Source organism: Callionymus lyra, chromosome 8, assembly GCF_982586985.1.
Source record: "Callionymus lyra chromosome 8, fCalLyr1.hap1.1, whole genome shotgun sequence".
NCBI classification, from domain to species: Eukaryota; Metazoa; Chordata; class Actinopteri; order Syngnathiformes; family Callionymidae; genus Callionymus; species Callionymus lyra.
Window position 1 is genome coordinate 17026774 of NC_141825.1, and position 23408 is coordinate 17050181.

The 23408-nt window shown below is 37.5% G+C and overlaps 1 protein-coding gene across 1 annotated transcript; it reads left to right on the forward strand.

Moving 5' to 3' along the window:
- Positions 1-865: 865 nt before the first annotated feature.
- LOC148073858 (uncharacterized) lies at positions 866-23287 on the forward strand. The gene is made up of 38 exons (XM_087797781.1): positions 866-983; positions 2608-2668; positions 2745-2766; positions 2840-2885; positions 2950-3054; positions 3128-3230; positions 4231-4255; positions 4326-4416; positions 4493-4596; positions 4689-4752; positions 5495-5564; positions 5644-5668; positions 8863-9208; positions 9562-9711; positions 9777-9827; positions 10533-10718; positions 11254-11324; positions 11400-11611; positions 11997-12024; positions 12513-12702; positions 12767-13227; positions 14095-14248; positions 15349-15447; positions 15518-15672; positions 17463-17678; positions 17888-18096; positions 18615-18665; positions 18747-18833; positions 19326-19390; positions 19452-19574; positions 19647-19788; positions 19859-20018; positions 20491-20588; positions 20723-20806; positions 20874-20992; positions 21069-21215; positions 21790-21988; positions 22097-23287. The coding sequence occupies exons 2-38, from the start codon at positions 2609-2611 to the stop codon at positions 22289-22291; spliced, it is 4713 nt and encodes a 1570-aa protein (XP_087653907.1). The 5' UTR covers positions 866-983; position 2608; the 3' UTR covers positions 22292-23287.
- Positions 23288-23408: the final 121 nt, after the last annotated feature.

The following is a 23408-nucleotide window of genomic DNA, read 5'->3' on the forward strand; positions in this document are numbered from 1 at the left end:
AAGGCCGTGGGAGAAAAACTGATTTCAAACATGGGGGGAAAAAGGAAAAGGTAAAGGTAAAGGTAAAACTTTATTGATCACACTAAAACACACTAAAAGATAATTAACTAGAAAACAAGTTTTACTTTTCTTTTTTCCTTTTTTCCAAGATGATTTTATTTAAACTATATTTCAACACAATAAATATGATTTATAATCCAGTGATAATGAAAACTCCTATCAGAGGAAAAATATAGTTTAACAAAACGGACCCTTGCTAACCCTGTGGAAGAAAATTACTTTCAACAAAGCTAATTTAAATGAAAGTTGGAAATAATATTGTGTCTATGTACAGATTCATTATAAAATAGCAAAGTATTGATGAGACTAAGATAAGATGTATGGAACCTTTTTGTCCTTCATGTGCTCCAGTACCTTACAGTAAGAAAGTAATGTCGTCTTTTGCCAAACAAAACCAAAAACTTCAATTAAATTATTTTATTTAACAAATAAAAAAAACTTTTTAAAGTTGAAACTGATCTGATTGGCTGCAGGTCTTGGATGTCGAGGATGTGGATCATTGGAGCTCAGCTCAGACGTAGACTAATGAGATTCTGTCTCTACAATTCCACCTCAACGTTATTAAGTCAAAAGGTTTGTCCGTATATAGAACGTCTCGTCTGCAGGTCGACCCGTCCTGCGTCACAAAGACAGAACCGACGCCACAAAGAATCTTAACAAAGAATCTCAACAAACGATGAGCAGCAGATTTGAGCGAAACTCACTGACACACTTGCGGTCTTAAAAAGTGCCATCTCAGATGATAAACCGGTGATGCAGCCATTAATCTGACTTTGCTCACTGTCGAGGATTGTGCCTTGACCTTCAAGGAGTGTTTGTTAATCTTGTTAGTACGTGTTGCTAGTTGTGGAAATCCCTGCAGAGCAGAGCTGCACTCTGGATTCCTGCAGCAGCGGCATGTGCAGCCACCTGTAGACTCGCAGGTAAGAAGGAACTTTTACTGCTTTCAGGCCTAGCTGGTTTTTTGAGGTATTTTCTGTGTGGAAAATGTTGCTAATATAAAACATTGTATCGGTTAAAGAAGATTTATAATATAGTAACTTTTTGACCTGATTTAAGAGCTTCTTAAATTGCGGTGTCTCTCCTCTTAATCTGATACTACGAAACTGAGATTAAGAGACAAACAAACCCATCTGACCTATTATCGCTGGTTGGATCAAGACCTAAATAAATAAATATATTTAACAGCTTAATTGTGGAGATTTTTATTTAAAAGAAATACCTGCATCGATCATTTTGTCACAATAAATAAATCAAAAATTAAATTTAAATAATTTGACTGCCGCGCTATCTTGTTAAAGCAGGTTTATTATTCGTTTTTTCACTGTAAATTTACTGCATGTCTAATGTATCCAAGGGCGACCATGCAATGCATCAATTTCAGTGCAAGAGCTGTCGTTGACTAAAATAATCTGAATTAAAATCAACATTTATAACCAGTATGGTAAAAACAAGACAGAAATGTTTTGAGGTGTTTTTGATATTGTATAAAATCGAAATAATTAAATAAATAAAACTAAATATACTAAAAAATATACTCTTTGTTATGCATTATGTGATTCTTGTATATATATATATATCATGTTTTTTTTTGTTTTTTAACGTTTCTTTCCTGAATCCTCGATCAAATGTCGTAGCAATAGTTCTTGGTCTGTCTGTACGAACCCTTTCAATGCTTGATATTCCACAAAAGACTAGCTTAAATTATTTTGCTGAGCTAACTCAAAAGCATGGTAGCTCACATGCAAATTCTTTTTTTTTTTTTTTTTTAGCTAGTTTTAAATATAATATTGTCTATTTTTTTTTAGGAAATATTATTCATCCTTTTACATTATTGCTCACAGAATAGACTTTACTTTCTCTCTCTAGTTATTTTGATGATATGATCACTTGAATGTTAAAATACTACCACGATGTAGTGACAAAACCGCTGAGCTAACGCTATGCTAACTGATAGCAGCTGGTTACCATATTAATTTTTTGCTTTTTTAAAAACTTTTACACTATTTCTATTGATTCATTTTAAATTAATTGGCGCATATTTTATGGATTAAATGGAATTTAAATGCTTTTCAATAATTTAAACAACTGGCAACAATCGTTAGCACGTGCTAACGAAGGCTAAGACGTCCTTTCCCGTCCTCGGAGTGTTAGCAGAGATCAGTCCGTCGGCCATCTTGTCGCCGGCCCCTGTGCCCCGGAGTGGATTATCCCGACAAGCTGATAAACGCTCGCACTGGATAATACGTCAATTGAGATTTAGATGAACAAGTGGTGAGCCTGCTGTAACCGTAGCAACGCCAACACTCTCTTTGTAAATAAAACAAAAACTCCACAATGTCAATTTAAAAATCATTCAGCCTGTATTTAATATTATTTTATTCTAGTTCAAAGTGATGAGGAAAATCCGTTTATATCCAAGACGAAGCAGGTCATTCATCAGAACAGTGAAGAGCCTCTCCATTGAATGAGCGACGGCAGAATTCCATCCAATAATTGGCAACATTAGTGTCGCCGCCATTGTTTGACTCTTTGTTTGTGCAGCAGGATGTTCAACTGGGTGGTCAAAGTGGTCCCGAAGCCCCCTGAAGCCCCAGAGGAGGCTCCGGTATGTTCACACAACTTCTGTCTGACGTGACTTTGAATTCATTTTTAATAAACATAATTTCTCCCTCCTTTTACAGGGATTAAAAAAGGGTAAAAAGGGCGAGTATTTTGTCTTTATTCGGCCAAGTTAAAATAAACATGTCATTTAATAATTTTATCTCTTTTTCTGCAGACACGAGTCACTCTATCAGAAGTGCTGGTGAAGATTCACTGGACAGGTAAAGTCACTCCTGGTGTGTTGAAGATGTTATTGTGTGTTGATGAACCGTCTCTCGCTCACAGTCAGTCTGGAGTCATGGGCTGGTTGTCCAACGGATTCATCAGCGCTTTGCCTCAGCCTGCAGGTTCTCCTCGTTTCATCAGAGAACCCTCAGAAGAGGAGGAGAGGTGAAGACCAGGGGAAAAATTATATGTATTTATATAAATATCTCTCAGGGTTTTTAACAGAGTTGCATTGCAGACAGACGGTGGCCGGGTGGGTCGCTCACGGACTGACCAAGGTCATCCCACAACCTGATGAGAAGTACAGGGAGAAGAAGGAGGACAACGAGGAGCACACGGAGGTGAGACACTGTCACTTGAAACTTCTTAATATTTGAATGATGTTTATTTCAGGCATTGATCATTTTTTTTATTATCGAAGCCCAGTTACAAGGTATCCCTTGTGTTGTCTCTGGGTCAATGTGACTGAAAGGCCCGGGAAAAAATGTGTTTGTGGTATCCCTTGTGTTGTCTCTGGGTCAAAGTGAATGACCTCTGGCTTCCATATACACATATGCAGGGGTGGAAGTTGTTCAAATAAACAAAAGACAACACAATGGATACCACAAACACATTTGAATTCGGGCCTCTGGCTCACCTTGACCCAAAGACAAAACAAGGGATACCACAAACACATTTGTTTCGGGCTTTTGGGTCACCTTGACCAAAAGACAAAACATGGGATACCACAAACACATTTGTCTTCAGGCCTCCGAGTAACCTTGACCCAAAGACAAAATAAGGGATACCACAAACACATTTGTTTCGGGCTTTTGGGTCACCTTGACCCAAAGACAAAACATGGACTACCACAAACACATTTGTTTTCGGGCCTTCAGAGTCACATTGACCCAGAGACAACACCACAAACACATATGTTTTCAGGCCTTCGGGTCACCTTGACCCAGAGACAACACAAGGGATACCTCAAACACATTTGTTTTCTGGTCTTCAGGTCACATTGACCCAGAGACAACACCACAAACACATGTGTTTTCCGGTCTTCGGGTCACATTGACTCAGAGATAACACAAGGGATACCACAAACACATATGCTTCGAACCTTTGGGTCACATTGACCCAGAAACAACACAAGGGATACCTCAAACACATTTGTTTTCTGGTCTTCGGGTCACATTGACCCCGAGACAACACAAGGGATACCTCAAACACATTTGTTTTCTGGTCTTTGGGTCACATTGACCCTGAGATAACACAATGGATAAGTGTTTTCTGGCCTCTGGTCTTGTGTTTAAACACTTCAAGATAAGAAAGAATAACCAAAACACTTTGTTGCTTCAGATCTATGATCTCGCCACAATGCCAGGTACGTTTCCTTTCATTTCTCTCATGCTTTTAGTCCAAAAATAGTGTCTGAGATTATTGTCCGTGTCCAGATTTCGACCCCTTACCACACATCCCAGTGGTGGAGATGCTGTCCGAGGACGAGGACGACAATCCAGAGTCCAATAATAAATTCCCACCCAAGTGAGAGCGAAGAATGAGAAGCTCTTTGACTATCATAAGAGCTTTAACATCAAGTCCTTCTCCACCGTCTCCTCAGCATGGTGACGTGGATGAAGAACATCATCCCTCAACCGGTCCTGCTGCCGTCAGACGGGGAGTTCATTCGACCCATGCAGTCCTCGCGCTCCTCGCTGGAGAAAAGTACCTGGATTTTCCTTTTCCCAGAGACGACAGCATTTCTCAGCACGTTTACATTAAATGTACTGACGTCTCTGTGATCTTTCTCACTGCAGTTTTGTCTCCACCACCAGAGTCTCTCAGTGGGATCTCAATAGACACTGAAGGGAAAGTTCCCGGGTACGTTATTTTAACACAGGAGTGAATCAAAGTCCTTGTAGGTTCTTTCTGGGTGACGAAAAGTCAGTAGAGAATTTGGGAAACGTGTTCAAAATGAGTCGATCAATAGTGTTTTGCAGCCTTATGTCATATTTAGTGTTGGTTTGTGTGTGTTAGCGTGAACTAGCTTAGCATCAGCGCTAGTAAGGTAAGGTAAGGTAAGGTAAAACTTTATAAAATCGTTTTTTTCCAATAGCCACAGAAAATACAGCAATTTTTCATAAAAAAAATTAAGAACATAAGAACAAGAACAAAGAGAAACAAAGAGAAATAAAGAGAATCAATCAATAAAAAAAATATAAAATAGGTTCAAAATGAAAAGGTATTTATTGATTAAATGTTTGCTTAAATCATGAGAGATGTAAGATGTAAGTTTCACCGGTTTAAAAGCAAGAGAATGTCAAGTATTTATCAGTTAAACTTCAGAAAATACCTTAATTTCAGATTTAATTAACTAAAATCATTTAAAATCAAAGGGATATCACATCTGTTTAGACTCTTTTAAGAGACAAATGTACCAACATATTGTTCGACCTCTGACCCAGATTGTGTTTAACATTTTGGCGACTTGTGCAATTGAGTGTGACACCCCTACATGTGTGTGTGTGTGTGTGACTCTAGCTCTACTTGTCAAACTAATACAATGTGTGTCTGCTGACACCAGTCGTGTAAATCTATGACGACTCCATGTGATTCTCTGCAGCGCGATCGGCTGGTTTGTAACTGGGCTCGGACTCAAGTTGCCTCAACCTCCACCCAAAAATAATCCTGAGGTAAGTTTTTGAATGTCGTCCGTTTTCCAATTCGTCTACAATGGAATCACAGTTGTGTTGTTTTTTTTTCTTCTTAAAGGGAACGACTGAAGTGCTACAGAAAGGTGAGTTGGCGACTCTACGTAGCGACACAAAAAACCCTTCATCACTGAAAGTATATCAGTGGCTTTTGAATATTGAATGGCTGAACCGAACATTTACAATGTTTAAGCTTTGAAATTTTTTAATTAAAATATTGTTATTGCTTTAAAACACGTAATTGTATTTTTTTTGTTATGTATATTTGTATTCAATTTTTTGTATATTGAAAGTTTAAATAAAATATTAATTAATAATGTTTTATTAAAAACGTTGTTGTTTTTTTTTCAAAATAAATGAATAATATTTACATTTACATCTCGTTTAATATTCTTGTTCCAATAATTCAAACATACATTTTCCAAATTCCATATTTTTAAATTTGGATCCTTTTAAATTCAATATATACATGTTGGTATAATAGTGAAGACATGAATTATATATATTTTTAAATCCATACAGATTGATATTCTAATTACAATAATTAAAAAATAAAATATAAATATAAAAATAAAAAATAATAAATAAAATATTGTTTAATGATTCAATATAAAAATATTTCTACAATAGTACCAATATTTTATATTGAATTTAAAGGCTACAATTTTTATTTTTTTTCAAGAATTATAATATGAAAAATGATGTGTAAAAAATGAGATGTTGGAATTTCTTATTCAATAATTAAAAATTAATGATTTAATTAAATGATTAAAAAAAGAATCAAATTGTTTATATAGAAAATATCTTATTGAATTTTTAAAAAATAATTCAATGCTAAAAAACAAAACTGAAATATTTCAATTGAAAACATTTAAGTTTCAACACTGTAAAGGTTCATATTCAACCATCAACCTTCTGACGACACTGATCCACACGAAAGTCACTTTTCACGGCGGAATCGAGTGGATCTTGAGTAGATATTGAACGTACAAAAAAACAGAGGATTGTGTCAAATGTTTCTTTGTAGCTGCTTCAGTATCTTGTCTTGTTTTTGCCCCCCAGTCGTTGAGGCGCTGTTATGATGGGGGCAGTCGGAGCCTAACTCAGAACCTCTTCTCCTTCTGTTTCAGCGGGGAAGGCGCTGCGAGCCCCTTGAACAGCAGGAGGAGACGACTGGGGGACGCTCCGACTCTCAGACACACATGTGCAGCTCAGAACGCTCTCTATGCAGCTGTAAAAACATAGAAATACAACCCACTCACCAAACTGTACTTCATACAGTTGAACATGAATGTATTAGTTGTTTATCTGCAGAACTTTGTGGATTTTGCACAAATTCTGTTTTGTACAGAATCTTCTAGCGGTTGCCAATAATGTGAAATTACTGTAGAATACGTGAAAACCTGCAGGAATTATTATTTTTTTGTAATGTGTGTCATTTAAAAAAAAAAAGGAACCAGCTCACTGTAACACATTTAGATCTGACATTATGGCCTATCACTTCAATAATAAACTAGATATCAGAGAATATTATACATTTTTAAGGGCAGCTATTTTTTGTGAATTATAGAAACTATTTCTTATAATTGTATCAGATATGAAACAGACACTTTACAATATAAAATGTGCAGCTCTATCAAAGCTATAAAAGATCTACTCTGAACCCACTTGTTCCTCGTTGAAATGTGACTCTTGTTGTGATGATGAACTTGAAGTGTGTTGATATGCTTTCATGTGACCAGAACAATAATAAAAACATGTTGGTACGGAAGGATTCAAGTCTCATTAGGGGTTTGTGTAGCTTTAGAGGGATCAAGGGTCATTACTGTTTATGGCGAACCAGGTCAAGACCTTCTCCGCTTAATTTGGGGGTGTTTCAACTATCCAAAAACAAATACAATTTCAATTATGACTCAAGACTTTACACAGAGGTTGTTTTTTTTGTTTAAGCGCTTTGTGACCCTGGTCTAGAAAAGCGCTATATAAATATAAATTACTTACTTACTTACAGGAAAGAGTTGTTTTCTAATTGTATATCCAATTGTAAGTGAAATATACATATTGCATGAAGGTAAAGCCAAATATTTAGATCTACCAAACTTAAGTTTTGAGTTTCAGATCCATGTTGAAAAAAAATTGATTGAAGATACTGTTGACAAAACATGTTGATTATATATATATATTTTAAACTATTAGACGAAAGTAGTCAAATGGATCGAAAGCACGACTCTTCTTTTAGATATGTGCCAATTTTTGGGTAAAAAAAAGTTACTTTCCACCTGGTCCAGGGTCTAAAGTGTCACAAGCCAAATCATTTTATGTGGCATTTTAGATGGTTGGCTTAAAATCCGAGTATAATGTTAATGTTGATGTGGTGTCCCGTGTTTAAGATAAGATAAGAAAAAATAAATAATTGATGTCAACAATTATACAAAAGCTTCCAATAGCTGTAAAATTGATGAAGGAAAGGAGTTTGCATGGTGAGTGTTTGACGGTCCAGGACCTGTTACTGTAACGGTTTGGTTGATATACATTTGGATCGGCCCAAGACTAAGACGGCTACAGGATTTTGGCCCCTTGTGTGATTGATTTTAAACGGCAACTAATGTGAAAACTCAACTCTCCTGACTCACTCATGTTTCAAATGTTGAAGTCTTTCTCTCCAAGAAGCAGTAAGACCCTCATAATGACCATGTTGTGAATTTATTACTTTATAAAGTTCTTTCTCGTCTAAAATCCCGGCGAACGAGAGGTTACGAGAGCAGAGTCCATTATAATTATATTATGTCTTCACTCCTCCTGCGGCCAGGATTGATGACGAGTGGTGACAAACATTGATGTTTGACCAATCACAACATTGGGTGTGGTTATGGTAAACAAGATTTAATCTCCAGAGAAACAAAGTGTTTCAAGTGGGTGGGGCTTAAGCACATTTTCTAATGTAAATATTTCAATGAAAATAGACTTTTGTACAAACAGACACATACTGATGATACAATAGAGTCAAACATCTATTTAAGACACACTTAAATCAACATATTAGTTGAACTTTCACCCCATCAAGTTTACAAATACTGTATCTAAACCTCTAATCTGTTTCTCTGAGAGGTTAAGAGACGACAAGTCAATACTTAAGTTAATAACTTATTGCTTATGGGTTATAATAACAACCTGGAAGAAAAATAATTCAATAAAAAAAGAATCAATGTCCTCTTTTGATCTTCCTTATTAATTATATGTATTAAGTCATATCTAAAGACACGGATTATTTTTCTTCTAGTCTCCCGTCAGCTCAACCCTGACATGATCTTAGAGGACGTGGAGTCGGACAACGAGGCTCCCAACAAACGTGAGGGTCGCGTCAAAGCTGCAGGAGCATCTCAGCAGACGTCTGCACCCACAGCATCTCGCCAGACGTCTGCACCCACAGCAACCCAACAACCACCGGCGTGCAATTCCCACGCAGTCCAGCGGGGGAGCTGTGACCATGGGACGAATCATAGATCGGACAGTTTGACCAAAACGTCTCAGGAGGACGCCGAGACTCAGACGGGCCGCTGGACGCCGTTCATCAACAGCATTAAGAAGGAGGCGGAGACTGTTGCTCTGGCATCCATGGAGGAACGGTGAGGGCTTTTATCCCCCCTTGAATATGTGGAGGGGCCACAGACATGGGCAGAGTGTGGACCTTTATAATGTGGCCCTCATGAGGTCAAAGATCATGTAGGAATTAACTATTTTATTTTCTATACCTTTCTATTATTCATTAATCGTTACTAAATATGACTATTGAGTTTTCATTCAAGGACAAAAATTGATTTTATATCACATTAATTTAATATAAAACCCAATAATATATATATTTTTAAGCATACTAAGCTTGATATAACTTGATTTTATACGTTTAGCTCCTTTATTTTTGCAGCCACTGTTAGAAATGTGGCCCCCGAGGAAGTTAAAATCGTTTGTTCGTTCACAGTCTGTCGCAGGAGCGCCATGAAATGACCCGCGTGGCCGAGGAGGTGGCCAGATACACGGCGGAGATGGCGGTCAGGCAGATCGTGAGCGAGGCCCAGTCCATCAAGCTGTCCCTGGGGAGTCAGGAGCTGCTGGAGGAGCCCGATGTCGAGTAAGAGAGAGGACATTTATGCGTTTAAATACTTCTGGATATTGACGCTTTATTTGCTTCTCAAGCCTGCCACTGCCACCAGAAGAAAGTGAACTCGACGCCTGTTTCGACACAGAGTGAGTAAAGAAAGTATTTAAACAGCATAAAGTTATTTAGGTTAGGTTAGGTTAGGTAGAACTTTATTGATTGGGATTTTGCGGAACTTCATTGTACCTTTAGCTGTGAAGGACCTTTTGACCATGAAGTTTAATTGCATTAGAAAAATGAACAAACGCTGCTAATATTTAAGGTAAGGTAAGGTAAGGTAGAACTTTATTGATTGATTTTTTCCAAATAGCCCCAGCAAATACAGCAATTATTCAGAACAATAAATAAAAATAAAATAAAATAAGAACAAAGAGAAATAAAGAGAAAGAACAAGATGATACAATCTAAGTCTAAAGATAAAGAACATAGATCAAAGAAAAATAACAAAGACAAAGGATACAAAGATTAACATTTATATAACATATTTATTGTGAAGAAAAGTCAAACAAAATACACGCAAGGTTGGCTTTTATTCATATATTTTATTTATTTAAGTGGTTAAAGGAAATCAAGTTACATATTTTGTTAGATGGACTTTGTTTCTGACAACATTTTGACAGCTTGTTATCAAATATAAGAATATATGTAGATATATATATATATCTATATATATATATAAATGTAGCTCAATCTAACGTCTTCAAACTAGCAAACAAAGCTAGCTCATGCGTCAGCACCTCGAGAGGTTGAAATCCCAACTGCTCGTTGTCATCTCCTGACGTGATCTTCCTCAGCGTCACCAACAGAGCCTCCTTAGCAACCGCAGCTTCCCTTAGCAACAGGCGATACGTCGCTCACGTCGCCTCGACACGCCTATCAGCCGTCTCCATGGCGACCGGCGCACCTGCTGCTGTTGCTGCTGTTGCTGCTGCTAACGGACGCTGGACGATGGAAGGATGTTTTAGTTACGAAATCCAGCGGTTTAGTGATCATCGTTGAATGAGGTTGAGTCGATCTTTTAGTTGTTTTTTTTAAAGACATTAAGCAAAGACAAGGAGAGAGATTGTCGCGCGACGAGTTATTAACAGTGAGTTAAAAAAAAAAGGCGAAATACTCGTATTTAAGTCTTGTCTTTAGCTAGCATTTAAAAAAAAAGAGTTCAATGCTAAAGCTTATCCTCATGACATAACATTGACCCAATTTTGCTCAGTTAAACTACATTTTAAACGTTTAAATGTAGTTTTAATTAGATTGTTTTGGCCATTTAAAACTGTGTTCTTGAGGAAATGTTTTAGAACAGCCAGTTTAGCATGTTATATTATTATATGCTTGTATTTTAAAGTGAAAGTACCTTTTAATGTACCGTAAGGACTATACTGACAATTTTAAATTTCTTAAGGACGCTGGTGAATAAAGGTAACTGTTGATAAAGACTGAGGCTAACTGTGTATCCACACAAACATATGTTTAAACATATTTTTTTGCTTATGTTTATGCTCATATCTTTACCGACAGAAGAGAGATAAGTCCTCCGCTTGAGGAGCAGAAGCAAGAAGAAGTGCGATTTGAACCCATCAAACCTCCAGGTAGCTACAAGAATTTATGATTTTACAGCAACACCTTTAAAAACCTACTACTAACTATAAACACTATGTCAACAGAGCCAATAGAGGAGCCGAAACAAGAGCAGGAAAAGCCTCCAACGCCACCTCCTCGTTCCGAACCGTTGAAGACCGTGAAGGTTGAATCTCGTCAAGCACCGGAGACCAAGAACCATGAAGATCCAAAGTTAGAAGCTGGTCCTGTAACTCAGCAGCCTCAGAAGGCAGAAGAAAACACAGGAAGTAACGAAACCAACAACAAAACTGAAAAAGTAAGTGATTGGAAATCTTAATAAAAAGGTATTTTACTAAAGAATACTATGAATGAAGTTTAAAGAAATTGAAGATTTTAGAGTTCATTGTACATCTCTTAAATTGTTTTATCAAATATTATTGTGAATTTTAACAATCCCTCATATTTGGTTTTCAAAAAACATATTTAAAATCTACTCTTTTAAAAGTCTTTCAAATCCTCTTATTTGTTGACATTGTATTACATTTTTAAAGATAAAATCTAATGCAAAACATCCAAAGGATTTACCTCATGGACAGTGAACGTTTGACTGTATAATTGCTAACAATTTAACTGTCTTAATTTAATGTTGCTGTTGTTACTTCTTCATGAGATCATTAAAATGTATTTTTGTCTTATTATAGGAAGAAGATATTGATGAAGGCTGCGGGGGTGAGTTTTATTCTAGTTCAACTGAAAACAGGTTTTATTGTTTTAGTTTATACCTGACGGTTTGCAGTAATTGATTAAAACATCACAAGAAAATGAGCACAGGTAACAACAATGAAGTAAACTTAAAAATGATTATAAACCGTGATAGTACTGTTTACTAGTGATGGATCGATGAGGCCTCATGAAACAGCTATGTAGTCAAAAAACTGTATCATGATACCATGTCTCCAGAAAGGCCACTAGATGGATCTCTCTGCTTTATAATCTTTGGCCCGAATCTACTAATTCATGTTCCCAGGTATTATTTTCGAGTTTAGAGTGACATCAAGTGAGATTTCAAAACTAAACTGAACTTCACTACACAGCGGTTTCATGAAGCCTCATCATCCTATCACTTCTATCGACCAACGTCAAATGAAGACTATTTACATTATGGGGTATTCCAGCTAAAGCCACGGTTTGATGTTCTGTCCATTTATCTCCTGTAGCTCCAGTCAGCTGTGATGCACTTAAGAACTGCCTGATGCGCATCCCTCACACCTCCGAGTGCTGCGGCAACCTCAACGCTTACTTCAAAGAGAACGGCATCACCCCTCCCAAGATCCCCTCCATGCCTAGGCTACCCACACAGCTGTCTGACTTCACCTCACGCTTACCTTCTTTACCCCCCGAGTTTAGGCAAGAGTTCTCCCAGATCAGACTGGTCCAGATCCCACGAGACATTGCCCAGACCGTGAGTGAGTTTCTGCCCGCTCGCGAGGGGCTCGTCACCCCGGGCCTGTCCGGCCTCTCTCAGACCTTTTCAGCGATCCCACAGAAACTCTCCCAGGTGCCCGACAGGACTCAGGAGTACTTTGCCAACGTCCGAAACCGCCTCAACAGCCTTATGCCTCAAGATGCCTAAGAAACAACAACAACAACAGCAAAAACAAAAGCAATCCAATACTTGTGACGACGTAGAACTCAATAGAATTGTCCGACATGCTCCCTTCCCACCCCCCGGACACCCTCACCTCCGCTCACGAACTCCCTCCCCGTCCTCCCCCGTGGGCAGTTCTCTAGATCTTCCTAACGTTCCATCGTATACTCGCCTTCCACCGATTGTAAGCCCGCCTTCCAAACATCTCCGCCGTCTTTCAGGGCTCTCTAACCCAGCGTTCTACATTGAAGACGATCCAGGCGTTTCAGCAGTAAAACCCACAGGTGAACGTGCTATACAGGAGAGTAAACTGTAGGGGGGGTGTATTGGCAAGAATCTGGCGATTTGATACGTATCAACGATCAGTATATTGTGATACTGTAGGAACAAGGATATATTTGTAGTATTGTCTGAGGACTCTTTCAAGAAGCATCCTAAGACCTTTTTATATGTACAGGCCTTTTCTTAACTTGTTCTTGCCCGAACACCAGCTTTAAAAGCTGCTATTTGGTCAACTGTATCCTCTCGTCCTCAGTCATTGCAGGATTAAAAGGTTTCTTTAGTTGTAGAAGACATAATTGCTGCTGCCATCTTGCAGCCAGAAATATAATTGCAACAAAAAAATATAAACAAGTTATTTGTAAAATTAAAAAAAAAACAGAATTATTTGATTTTAAACACGCTTTATTAAAATATAATCAAACAAAAAACTATGATTGAAACAAAATGTGATATATTGATACAGTATTGAGAGAAGAATAATATTTTTCACACCCCTAGTTAACTGACCATGTAAAAAGAAAAATGAAAAGAAAAAATTGGATAGATTTTGAACAAATTACAAAACAAAGTAGAGTGACATACTTTTTTTGGCTAGTCACTGAAACATTTTTATTTGGTAACTTCGGCCAGAACTGTGTCTCAGTACTATGGGATGGATTAGCCACTTCTCTAGGCCATGAGGACAGTGCAGACTTATGAGTGTCCTAATTCACAGATGGATCCTCTTACAGCAGTCATCACCCTAGATTCTAGAACATCTTCTGCTGTTGCATCCCCTGCTCTTAAGTATCTGCTTCATTAGCAGCACAAAACTCCTAAGAATGTTCCTCCAATATTATGTACTCAGTATATATTTTTATCATCTACAGAATGCTCCAGCCTCCGTCCTGCCGTCAACGTAGAAGATGTAGACTCAGACTTGGAGAGACCAGGAAGGGGAGGAGGGAAGGAACTTCTTACCCCTCAAGACCCTAAGTTAACAACCCTCACCGTCCCGGTGACCCCGACAGGAGGTCGACAAAGGTGAGCAATCCATGACCGTGTTTCAAGGCTCCTCTCAAATCTTCCTTTAATCATTGTTTAATTTATTTTATTTTTTTGTCTTATGCTTTCCACCTGCAGTAAAGCAGACAAAGTGTAAGAACAATGCATGTCCCAGTCAGTGTTTCCTTCTGAGTTCTTTCCTTTCCTTCTGCACGACTAATTTCTTAGTGTTTATCAATGTAAAAGCTTTATGGAGAAGGCACTTAAACCATACATTTAAAAAAAATCTTAACTTATTAAGCTTTATTTTTTGCTTTCATTCATTTCCAACAACAGTACTCCCCCGAAATAATATATATATATATATATACAGTGTATATATATATAAAGATTGTTCTTTTTTCCCCTCTTCACTACCCTCTACTGTTTTTTCTTTCTGTTATAAAACCTTTATTTTTTTCAAAACGCCATTTGTTTTTAATTGATTTACTGCGTTCGAATAATATATTCAAATAATTACACATAAAACAAACATATATATATATATATATATATATACTGTATATATATAATATATGTTATAATAAAATAAAATACACTTTCTTTGCAGAACTGCTGTTTTGTGCTCCTTCTTTGTGAAAGTGTGTGTCCAATAAAAGTTTTGTTTGCTTCGTGTTTGTGCTGTTGTTTATTGTGCGATATCATAACATCTAAGTTATGGTCAATAAACAAATATATATATATAAATATATATATATACAGTATATTCGATGTGTTACATACTCATATATCTACTGCATCTCCCTCTGTCACACAAACTATATTTATTTTATTTTTCTTGAAACAAACAATCTGATCTGACCATCCACTACAATAATAGACTGGATCATAGGACAGTCTGCAGAAAGTTCTAGGATGACTTACTGTTAATAAATGTCATTTCAGGTCATTTTAATTATCTCTTAAGGTTTGATTCCATCCATGTCTTACTGTGCAGCAACATTCATCCATTACGTACGAGTGACTCACTCAATAATCTGTTCATAAACATCTCATACATCTCACTGCCTGTGTAATCATTTAAAAAAATAGTATTTCATAAATCAATTTTAATAACATGATTATTAATACACAAACAGAAGGAGGCTCTATTCTCAAAGCGAGGATGATGATGATGAGACGAGCCTCCCGGTGCGAGCGTGGCCCAGTCAGTCCAGCCTTCACAGCAGCGACGACATGTAAGTACTGATGACTTCTTTACAGAGCCTTGTATTGTGTTATCTTTTTTTTTTTGTCATTAAATCAAAGTTCGAAGGAAAGACCCGCGTCCTCGGCCAGTCAGACCAGTGCTGTGGTCAATGAGCGTCTGCAAGAGCTGGTCAGGATGTTTAAGGAGCGAACAGAAAAGGCTAAAGAGAAGCTTATTGATCTGGACAGCTCAGATGACGACAGCATCATTCCCTGTGAGTGATTCTCTTTCTGACGCAAGTTTTTTTTAAATACACACACAAAACAAACACACTATCCATTCTGGTATTTGTGTCAATTTATATGTACTTGAAACTATATTAACCATTCATTTTGTGCAGAAAGTATAAAGGAAATAGTATATTTAGGGAGTAGTAATTCTTCCTTTTCCTTTTTCACACAATAAAAATCCATATTCCCTTTTAACATACTGTATATAAATAATGAAAACAAAGGGCACCTGGTCTGCAAAAGCGCTCTACAAATATAAATGGCTTACTTACATAAATGTTGCATTACATTGTGGGACATGTATAAAACTTGAGTTTCACTATTTAAAAAGGGTTTTGAGTTATTGATGAGATTCAATTTTTGTTTTTTGTTTTTTTACCTTTGATGCAAAATTCAAGATGGCTGCCTCGGTGGCTCAGTTTTTCCCACCAGAAAAAAATCCTTTGTTTTGTTAACAATACTGGCGATTAATGTTTCCTGATTTAGATATTAATATAACTCTATGATACAGGGACTTTCAGACTCCAAGATCAGTTGTATAGTTTAGAAATAGGACGAAGAACTCATAATATTGACATCAATCCTGCCAGTAAGATAATGCCAGAGATCGTGTCAATTTAAACATAACCGTTAATCATTCATAATGGGAAGAAAGGTATAGAGGAAATCATTTATTTAGGGAGTAGTAATTCTTCCATTCCATTCCATTTCATTCTTACAATAATTTCCCCCTGCAATATAAATCAATGTTCCTTTTTGAAAATAGTGTGTATGAACAATTGAAACAAAGGACATAGAAAAGCACAAAAAATATTTAATGCATATGTTCCTCTGACTCTATCCAGCTGCATTACTGATGCTAAAGCATCACAACCGTGAGACAATACACTCAAAGTCTTCTTAGATAACCAGTTTGATAACCTTTCAGAACAAGCAACTCAAAATTTGAATTGAACAAACAGTCTCTTTAGTCAGCTTTAGGGGAACTGGGAACTGTGAGGACAACAAACTCCTTTTATTTGTCTTTTGGCATTTTCCCGCAGTGTGTACAAACATGGCAGTTAAAAAGGAGCGTCCAGTCCAGCGTCACAGTTTGTAACTGAGGGCACACAGTGTTTTATACTAATATTTAACTTGTGTGGTAAAAGGTTTTTTTTAAATAGCAAACAGACAAAACTACATGGTTAGTTAGCTGCACCTTTTTAAAAAAAATCAGAAAGTACTAAATGCCATGTGGAGAACAGAATTTCTGAAACAAAAGTAAAATTTACTGGAAAACATCTGAATCTAATGTATAAACTCTGAAACACAGTTGCAGATTACGACAACTTCCTTAAACAAATTTACAATTTCTCAACCCTTGTGCTGTCTCAGGGTACAAGGTGAGCTCCACCAGTGCATATGTATTTATAGAAGCCAAGGAGGTCGTTCATCTTGACCCAAAGAAAACACAGGGGATACCACAAACACATTTGTTTTCAGGCCTTTGGGCCACCTTGACCCTAAGATAACAATAGGGTTAAAAAAAATAAAAATGTCAAGAGTTTGTACATTTGTTTCAATAAATTGTTATTTTTGTTTCAGAGTTAATACACTTGTTTCAAGAAATTGTGAATCTGTTTCAAAGTTTGTACATTTTTTTGCACTTCTGGGCCACCGTACATACTATAGGAGATAAAGTGATAACTTAATGCTTATTTGGAGAGAATCATTTTAGGTTTAGTGAAAACATGACATTTTAATCATCTTTATAATCAAATCTTTTCCTGTCAAGCTTCACCGAAAGCCCCCACTTTTCATCCGGCTGCTGAAGATCCGCCGCTGAGCGAGGATTCTCCAGCAGGTCCGTCCACGGCTGATAGAGTTTCAGGAGGTGACGGCCAAGTGAGTGAGGAGGACGATGTACGCGGCTGCTGTAGAGCAAAGCACCCGCGATGGATTAGAGCCTGCGTGAGCTACCGCTTCCCTGCCAGCATCGACCCTTTTACCAGTGAGAACCTGCTGATCCCTGCATGCCTGTGCTGTCCATAGACCTCTAGAAACACTTACACATCTATTGCAATATTCTCAGTTTGTTAAATATTTAGAAATGTTCCTAACAATCCTTCTAATAACTCAAAAAAGTTCAAATCTACTTAGCTGTTGATGTTTATCTTCAACCTGCAATAAAAATGCTCTTGATTTCTTTCATCTCTACAGATTTGATGTACGTCTTGTGGATGTTTTTAGTCTCTCTAGCGTGGAACTGGAACGCCTGGTTCATCCCAGTGCGATGGGCCTTCCCATATCAGACCCCAGACAATATATACTACTGGTTGCTGACCGACTACCTTTGTGACCTTATCTACATCCTGGACATCGCGGTCTTCCAGCCTCGCCTGCAGTTCATCCGCGGAGGAGACGTCGTTGTGAGTGTATAAGTTAATAAAAACTTCCATTAGGATGTGAGATGCATGCATTATCTTTCACTTATCTAAGGTTGGACAGTTCAAGCAAATACTACCCTTTCTTCTTCTTCTTCTTTTCCTTTCGGCTGCTCCCTTCAGGGGTCCATCTTACCCTGTTCTCTGTAGCAAATACTACCCTCTAATCCCCTTAAATCCATTGGAAAAGCCCAGTAATACTTGACCTCCTCCAATTGAGAGAGGATTTCTTTTGACTAATCGCCAGGAAATTCCCTGTTTTTCCCACCTGAACAATACTTTCGGACCAATAATGGCTGATCATTGGTTGGTTAGCATCTTGAACAGCATTGCCTGTAGACAAAGAATAAGGGACAACTTGCATGGACGTCTTATCAGACTTTGATCAGTTCCAAGACTTTGTCAATCACTGTAATAACAAAATCTATGCTAACAATCAAAGTATATATGTAGCTGCTCTGAAAAATAAGTTGATTCAACTTAACTTTCCTGTTTTATTCCAGTCTGACAAGAAAGAAATGAGAAATAATTATATGAAAACAAGAAGGTTTAAGGTGAGTTTTCACCTGCTTTCAACTTTTTTATTTACTTAAAATTCTTCATTTTTAATAGTCGTATTTTTTGTCGTTTTTCAGTTTGACGTCGCCAGCCTGGTTCCTCTAGAGTTGTTCTACTTTAAAACAGGCATCAACCCTCTGCTACGCTTGCCAAGGTTGTTAAAGGTGAGACCCGCTGCACAGTCTGATCTCTGAAATAGTTGTTTATTGTTTGTTTGCAGCATTAAACAATATTTAAACATGAATATGGCCGTTAAGAACTATTTGTGGTTTTTATAGTTGAGCTTCTAACAGTTAATTAGTTTGAAATATTGTTACTATTGTTGAATGTATGAAAGCATTTCTTCGGTTTTGATACTGACTTTTTTAATTGACATTTTGAACAATGATAAAGTAACTATCTTTTTTTGTTTGTTTTGAATAATCCTGACTCGGTCAAGGATTATACAGCAGTATGTCAGAGACCAAGTTTTCCTATAAAGTACTGAGAGACTTTTTGTGTGATCAGGAAGAAAAACGAACAAGAGCCTTTAGCTTATTTTGCAACAAATCTACATGCGAAAATTGTCAATGGCTAGCAGAGATTTTACGACATTGCCGATTCATCCAACACTAGAGGGAGCCGGAAAAGATCCTGTGTTATTGTTGTCTCAACAGATCAACTCTTTCTTTGAGTTCAACGAGCGTCTAGAAGCCATCTTGACCAAAGCCTACGTCTACAGGTACCTGAAGCTTCCTGATGTCAGACATTTGAAGAATTAACTTTATTTTACACTTTCGCAGAGTGATCCGCACAACAACGTACCTACTGTACTGTCTCCACTGTAACGCCTGTCTCTACTACTGGGGGTCCGCCTATAAGGGACTGGGCTCCACCAAGTGGGTTTACAATGGAAAGGGCAACAGGTAAGTTAGAAATTAGTTTCCCTTTCCCTCTTTTTTTCATCCCCTCTTTTCTCTACTCTCGTCTCTCAACAGTTACATTCGTTGCTACTATTTTGCGGTGAAGACCCTGATCACCATCGGGGGGCTTCCAGATCCCACCACTCTGTTTGAGATTGTGTTTCAACTCATCAACTACTTTGTTGGAGTCTTTGCCTTTTCCATCATGATTGGACAGGTCGGTTCTAAAACAGAATATTATTCCGAGGAACAAACCTTGTTTTTGTTATCAGCTGTTTCTGTCTCAGATGCGTGACGTCGTGGGCGCGGCTACAGCCGGTCAGACCTACTACCGCACCTGCATGGATAACACCATCAAGTACATGTCCTCGTACCGCATTCCCAAAGATGTTCAGAACCGAGTGAAGACCTGGTATAACTACACGTGGCAGTCACAAGGCATGCTGGGTAATTACTGCACCAAACACACAGAAGAAATACAGGTTGGGTTATATTATATTAAAACATGTGCATTTATGTTGCTCAAAAGAGTTTAGTAAAGTGATTTTCAGTACTAAATAAACAATCTATTGACATTGTGCATTAGTTAAAAGCATTTATTTCTAGAGGAAATGTAGAGGAAATGACAGATACAAGTGAAGAACTCATGCACATACAACCTGTGCATCATTAAATAAACAGCCCTGAGGACAACCTAGTGTCAAACCAGTATAACAGAAAAGAAAGTGGCATTAATAAAATTAAAGTTCAGATATCACTTTTTATTCTTATTATTCTTATTTTATTCTTTATCATTTAATTGCAAAAAATATTCAGATGAGCATGATTGGATCTTTTAGGTAATAACAAACATATGATTTAAACAATTGTTTTAAGAATTTGTCGTCAGTTTTTAATCCTTTGTATTTTCTGCCCCAAGACGAGCAGGAGCTGCTCGCTCAGTTACCAGATAAGATGCGGCTGGACATCGCCATCGACGTAAACTACTCCATAGTCAGTAAAGTCCCACTATTTCAGGTACGAACACAAAAACGTTTCAAAGTAAATTACAGCCGTCAATGGAGAAACTTTATTGACGTCTAATTGAACAGTCTAAACAACCTTGTTGTTGTCACTCGATGATCAATAAAGTTATCTATTTCCACTCACAGGGCTGTGACAGACAGATGATCTTTGACATGTTGAAAAGCCTTCGTTCCGTCGTGTACCTGCCAGGAGATTATGTTTGTAAAAAGGTAAATGCCTGCAGACGTTTGCTCATGTGAAACTGGAGACTTTAACTCTTGTGTCTGTGACTCTCAGGGCGAGGTGGGTCGGGAGATGTACATCATAAAAGCAGGGGAGGTCCAGGTGGTCGGAGGACCGGATGGAAAGACCGTCTTTGTCACTCTCAGAGCAGGATCAGTGTTTGGGGAAATCAGGTTTATCTTTTTAAACGTATTTGAATATATAGTTCAGTAAGAAAAATAAAATATAAATATGATTTTTCTCTCTCAGTTTACTATCAGTCGGTGGTGGAAACAGACGCACAGCCAATGTCATCGCACACGGTTTTGCAAATCTTTTCATCCTGGACAAGAAAGATCTGAATGAAATTCTGGTCCACTACCCGGAGTCCAAGAAACTCCTGCGGAAAAAAGCCAGGTTCCAACACCCCCCCATTCTTAATGTGATAGTTCACCCTAAATCAAACTTCACTCGTTTTCTACTCACCCTCATGTCGATCAAGGGTTGGGATTATTTTCACAGTAATCGGTTTCTTTTTAGAGGTATAGACAAAAATGTTTGTTCATTTTAATGTAGTGTCTGGAACTCAGTTATTTTCATCTTCATCTTCATCCAAAAAAACATCCAAATACCTCAATACTGCTCGTCTGTACCGTCCTTCTTGTATTGACATTACCCGATATTAACCCAGAGCTTTTCCTATCTGTGTAGCATGTTGAACTTTTGGCTTCTGCTTCAAACAAGATAAAACTATAGACTTTTACGAACGATTCCTCTTGTCAGGTTGTTATTATAAGACAGACATTGGGAAGCATTTTGTATTTCAAAAATGGAGCTCTATGTGTGACAGTTGAATTAAATGGAATACAGTAAATAAATCTCAACCCTTAGTCAACATTAGGGTGAGTAGAAAATGAGTGAAGGTCCGGGTGAACTATCACAGTATCATTACATGAGCTCCCAGGTCTGACATGTTGGCTCTCGTCTGCAGGAAGATGCTGGCCAAAGGGAAAAAGCCTGAAGCCAGAGAGGAGCCCAAGGAACCCCCACATGTTCTTGTTGCCCCCGTCAGACCAGAGACTCCCAGACTTCTGAGGGCAGCCCTGGAGGTCTCTGAGAGATCATGTGCACTCAAAGGAGCCATGGCTCAGGTCAAAGAAAAGACGTCAAAGTCCAGTCTCTCACTGCAGGTATATAAAGTGCACAGACATAGTTATTATTTATTATTTAAAATGATGCAAACCATGGTGACTATTCCAATAGATGACATCTTTCTTCTTCTTCTCTCATCTCTCCAGCCATCCATTACCTCCACTCTGCCCCCCCCATCCCCTAGTCCTACCGTGGGAAACAACCGAGACGAGGAAACACCTTCACCGTTCCCGGCAGGCTTGGCAGAATTCCGCTCCGTATCTCAATGCCAATACAGCGACACGGATGAAAGAACCGACGTTGATCCAGGAAAAGATGACAGAACTTTTTTAGACGACTAAACTGATACCTGAGTTTGATTTGAGAACAGATCTCGTGACCCCCGAAAAACCCCAAATCCTGAGGGTATTTTACTCACAATTACATTTATATATTTTTGTCTGTTTGTCCGGAGTCAACTACCTTATTTACATGGGTTTGCTTAACCGTCACAAAAGTGAAACATTCAAATGAATAGTCAATATATAAAACTAACAAAGGGATAAACCAACGTTTAAATACAATAATAGCGGGGGAAATTGATGAAGCAAAAAAAGTGGACAAAAAAGAATAGTAGATTAATATTTAGATCTCTTCTTTAGATCCTTTTTGTTCCTGAGATGCCCACACACTTTTTATATACTGCCAGTTTTCAACCTTTCTTCTGGCATTTATTTTATTTATTAATTTATCATTCTTAAGTTATTTTGAAAGTTAATTAATCAGGGGTGGTGTGGATGAAATGGAGGTGGTTAACTTTGCACATCTCTTTTAAAATAATTTATTATACGTCCAGAGCAAACCTACTCTACTTGTTTGTCCCATAATAATATTATTTTTATATTTTTCAAAAAGAATCTTTACCAACTCTTTGCTTTTTGTTTTTGCTGTTGTTGCATTTAAAATGCATTTACAGGTTTTCAGTGAATTTTAAAGTGCACTTTTCATTTTGTAAATTTCACTTGGTTGATATTTCTAGCGTCAACTAAAAGATTGTTGCAGATGACTTTGTTTTTCTCTTGTAAAATGTATATAAATACTTACATCATGCAGTAAGTTCATATAGCCACAATAGGTCGATATCATATTTTCGTATTTATTCAAATGTCACGATGAACAATCTAAAAAAGGCTTGAATTTTTTGTTTTTGTGGACTATAATACATGTGTTTGTTTTCGTCCTCTATATTTGTATTGTACATAAGATATCGACTGTTACATTTGTGCATAACCCTGTTCATAGTCCTTTTTTTAGATGTGTCTTTTTATTCAAGACCATTAGAAAATACCAGCTAACTTATCTGCCAGACAATCTCTGTGTGTGTGTACGTGCTTGCCTGTGTGTGTATGTATGTGTGTGTGTGCAGACTTATAGACTTTACTATTGTACCTGTGAATAAAATGTCTTGGGTATCAAATA

What these genes read in the sequence shown, in the direction of transcription:
- LOC148073858 (XM_087797781.1), top strand. Translation starts at nt 2,609, where the DNA reads ATGTTCAACTGGGTGGTCAAAGTGGTCCCGAAGCCCCCTGAAGCCCCA. An exon ending in GACGCCTGTTTCGACACAGA is followed by an intron (nt 9,828 to 10,532) that starts GTGAGTAAAGAA and finishes GATCTTCCTCAG; the next exon opens with CGTCACCAACAGAGCCTCCT. An exon ending in CTTCACAGCAGCGACGACAT is followed by an intron (nt 15,448 to 15,517) that starts GTAAGTACTGAT and finishes ATTAAATCAAAG; the next exon opens with TTCGAAGGAAAGACCCGCGT.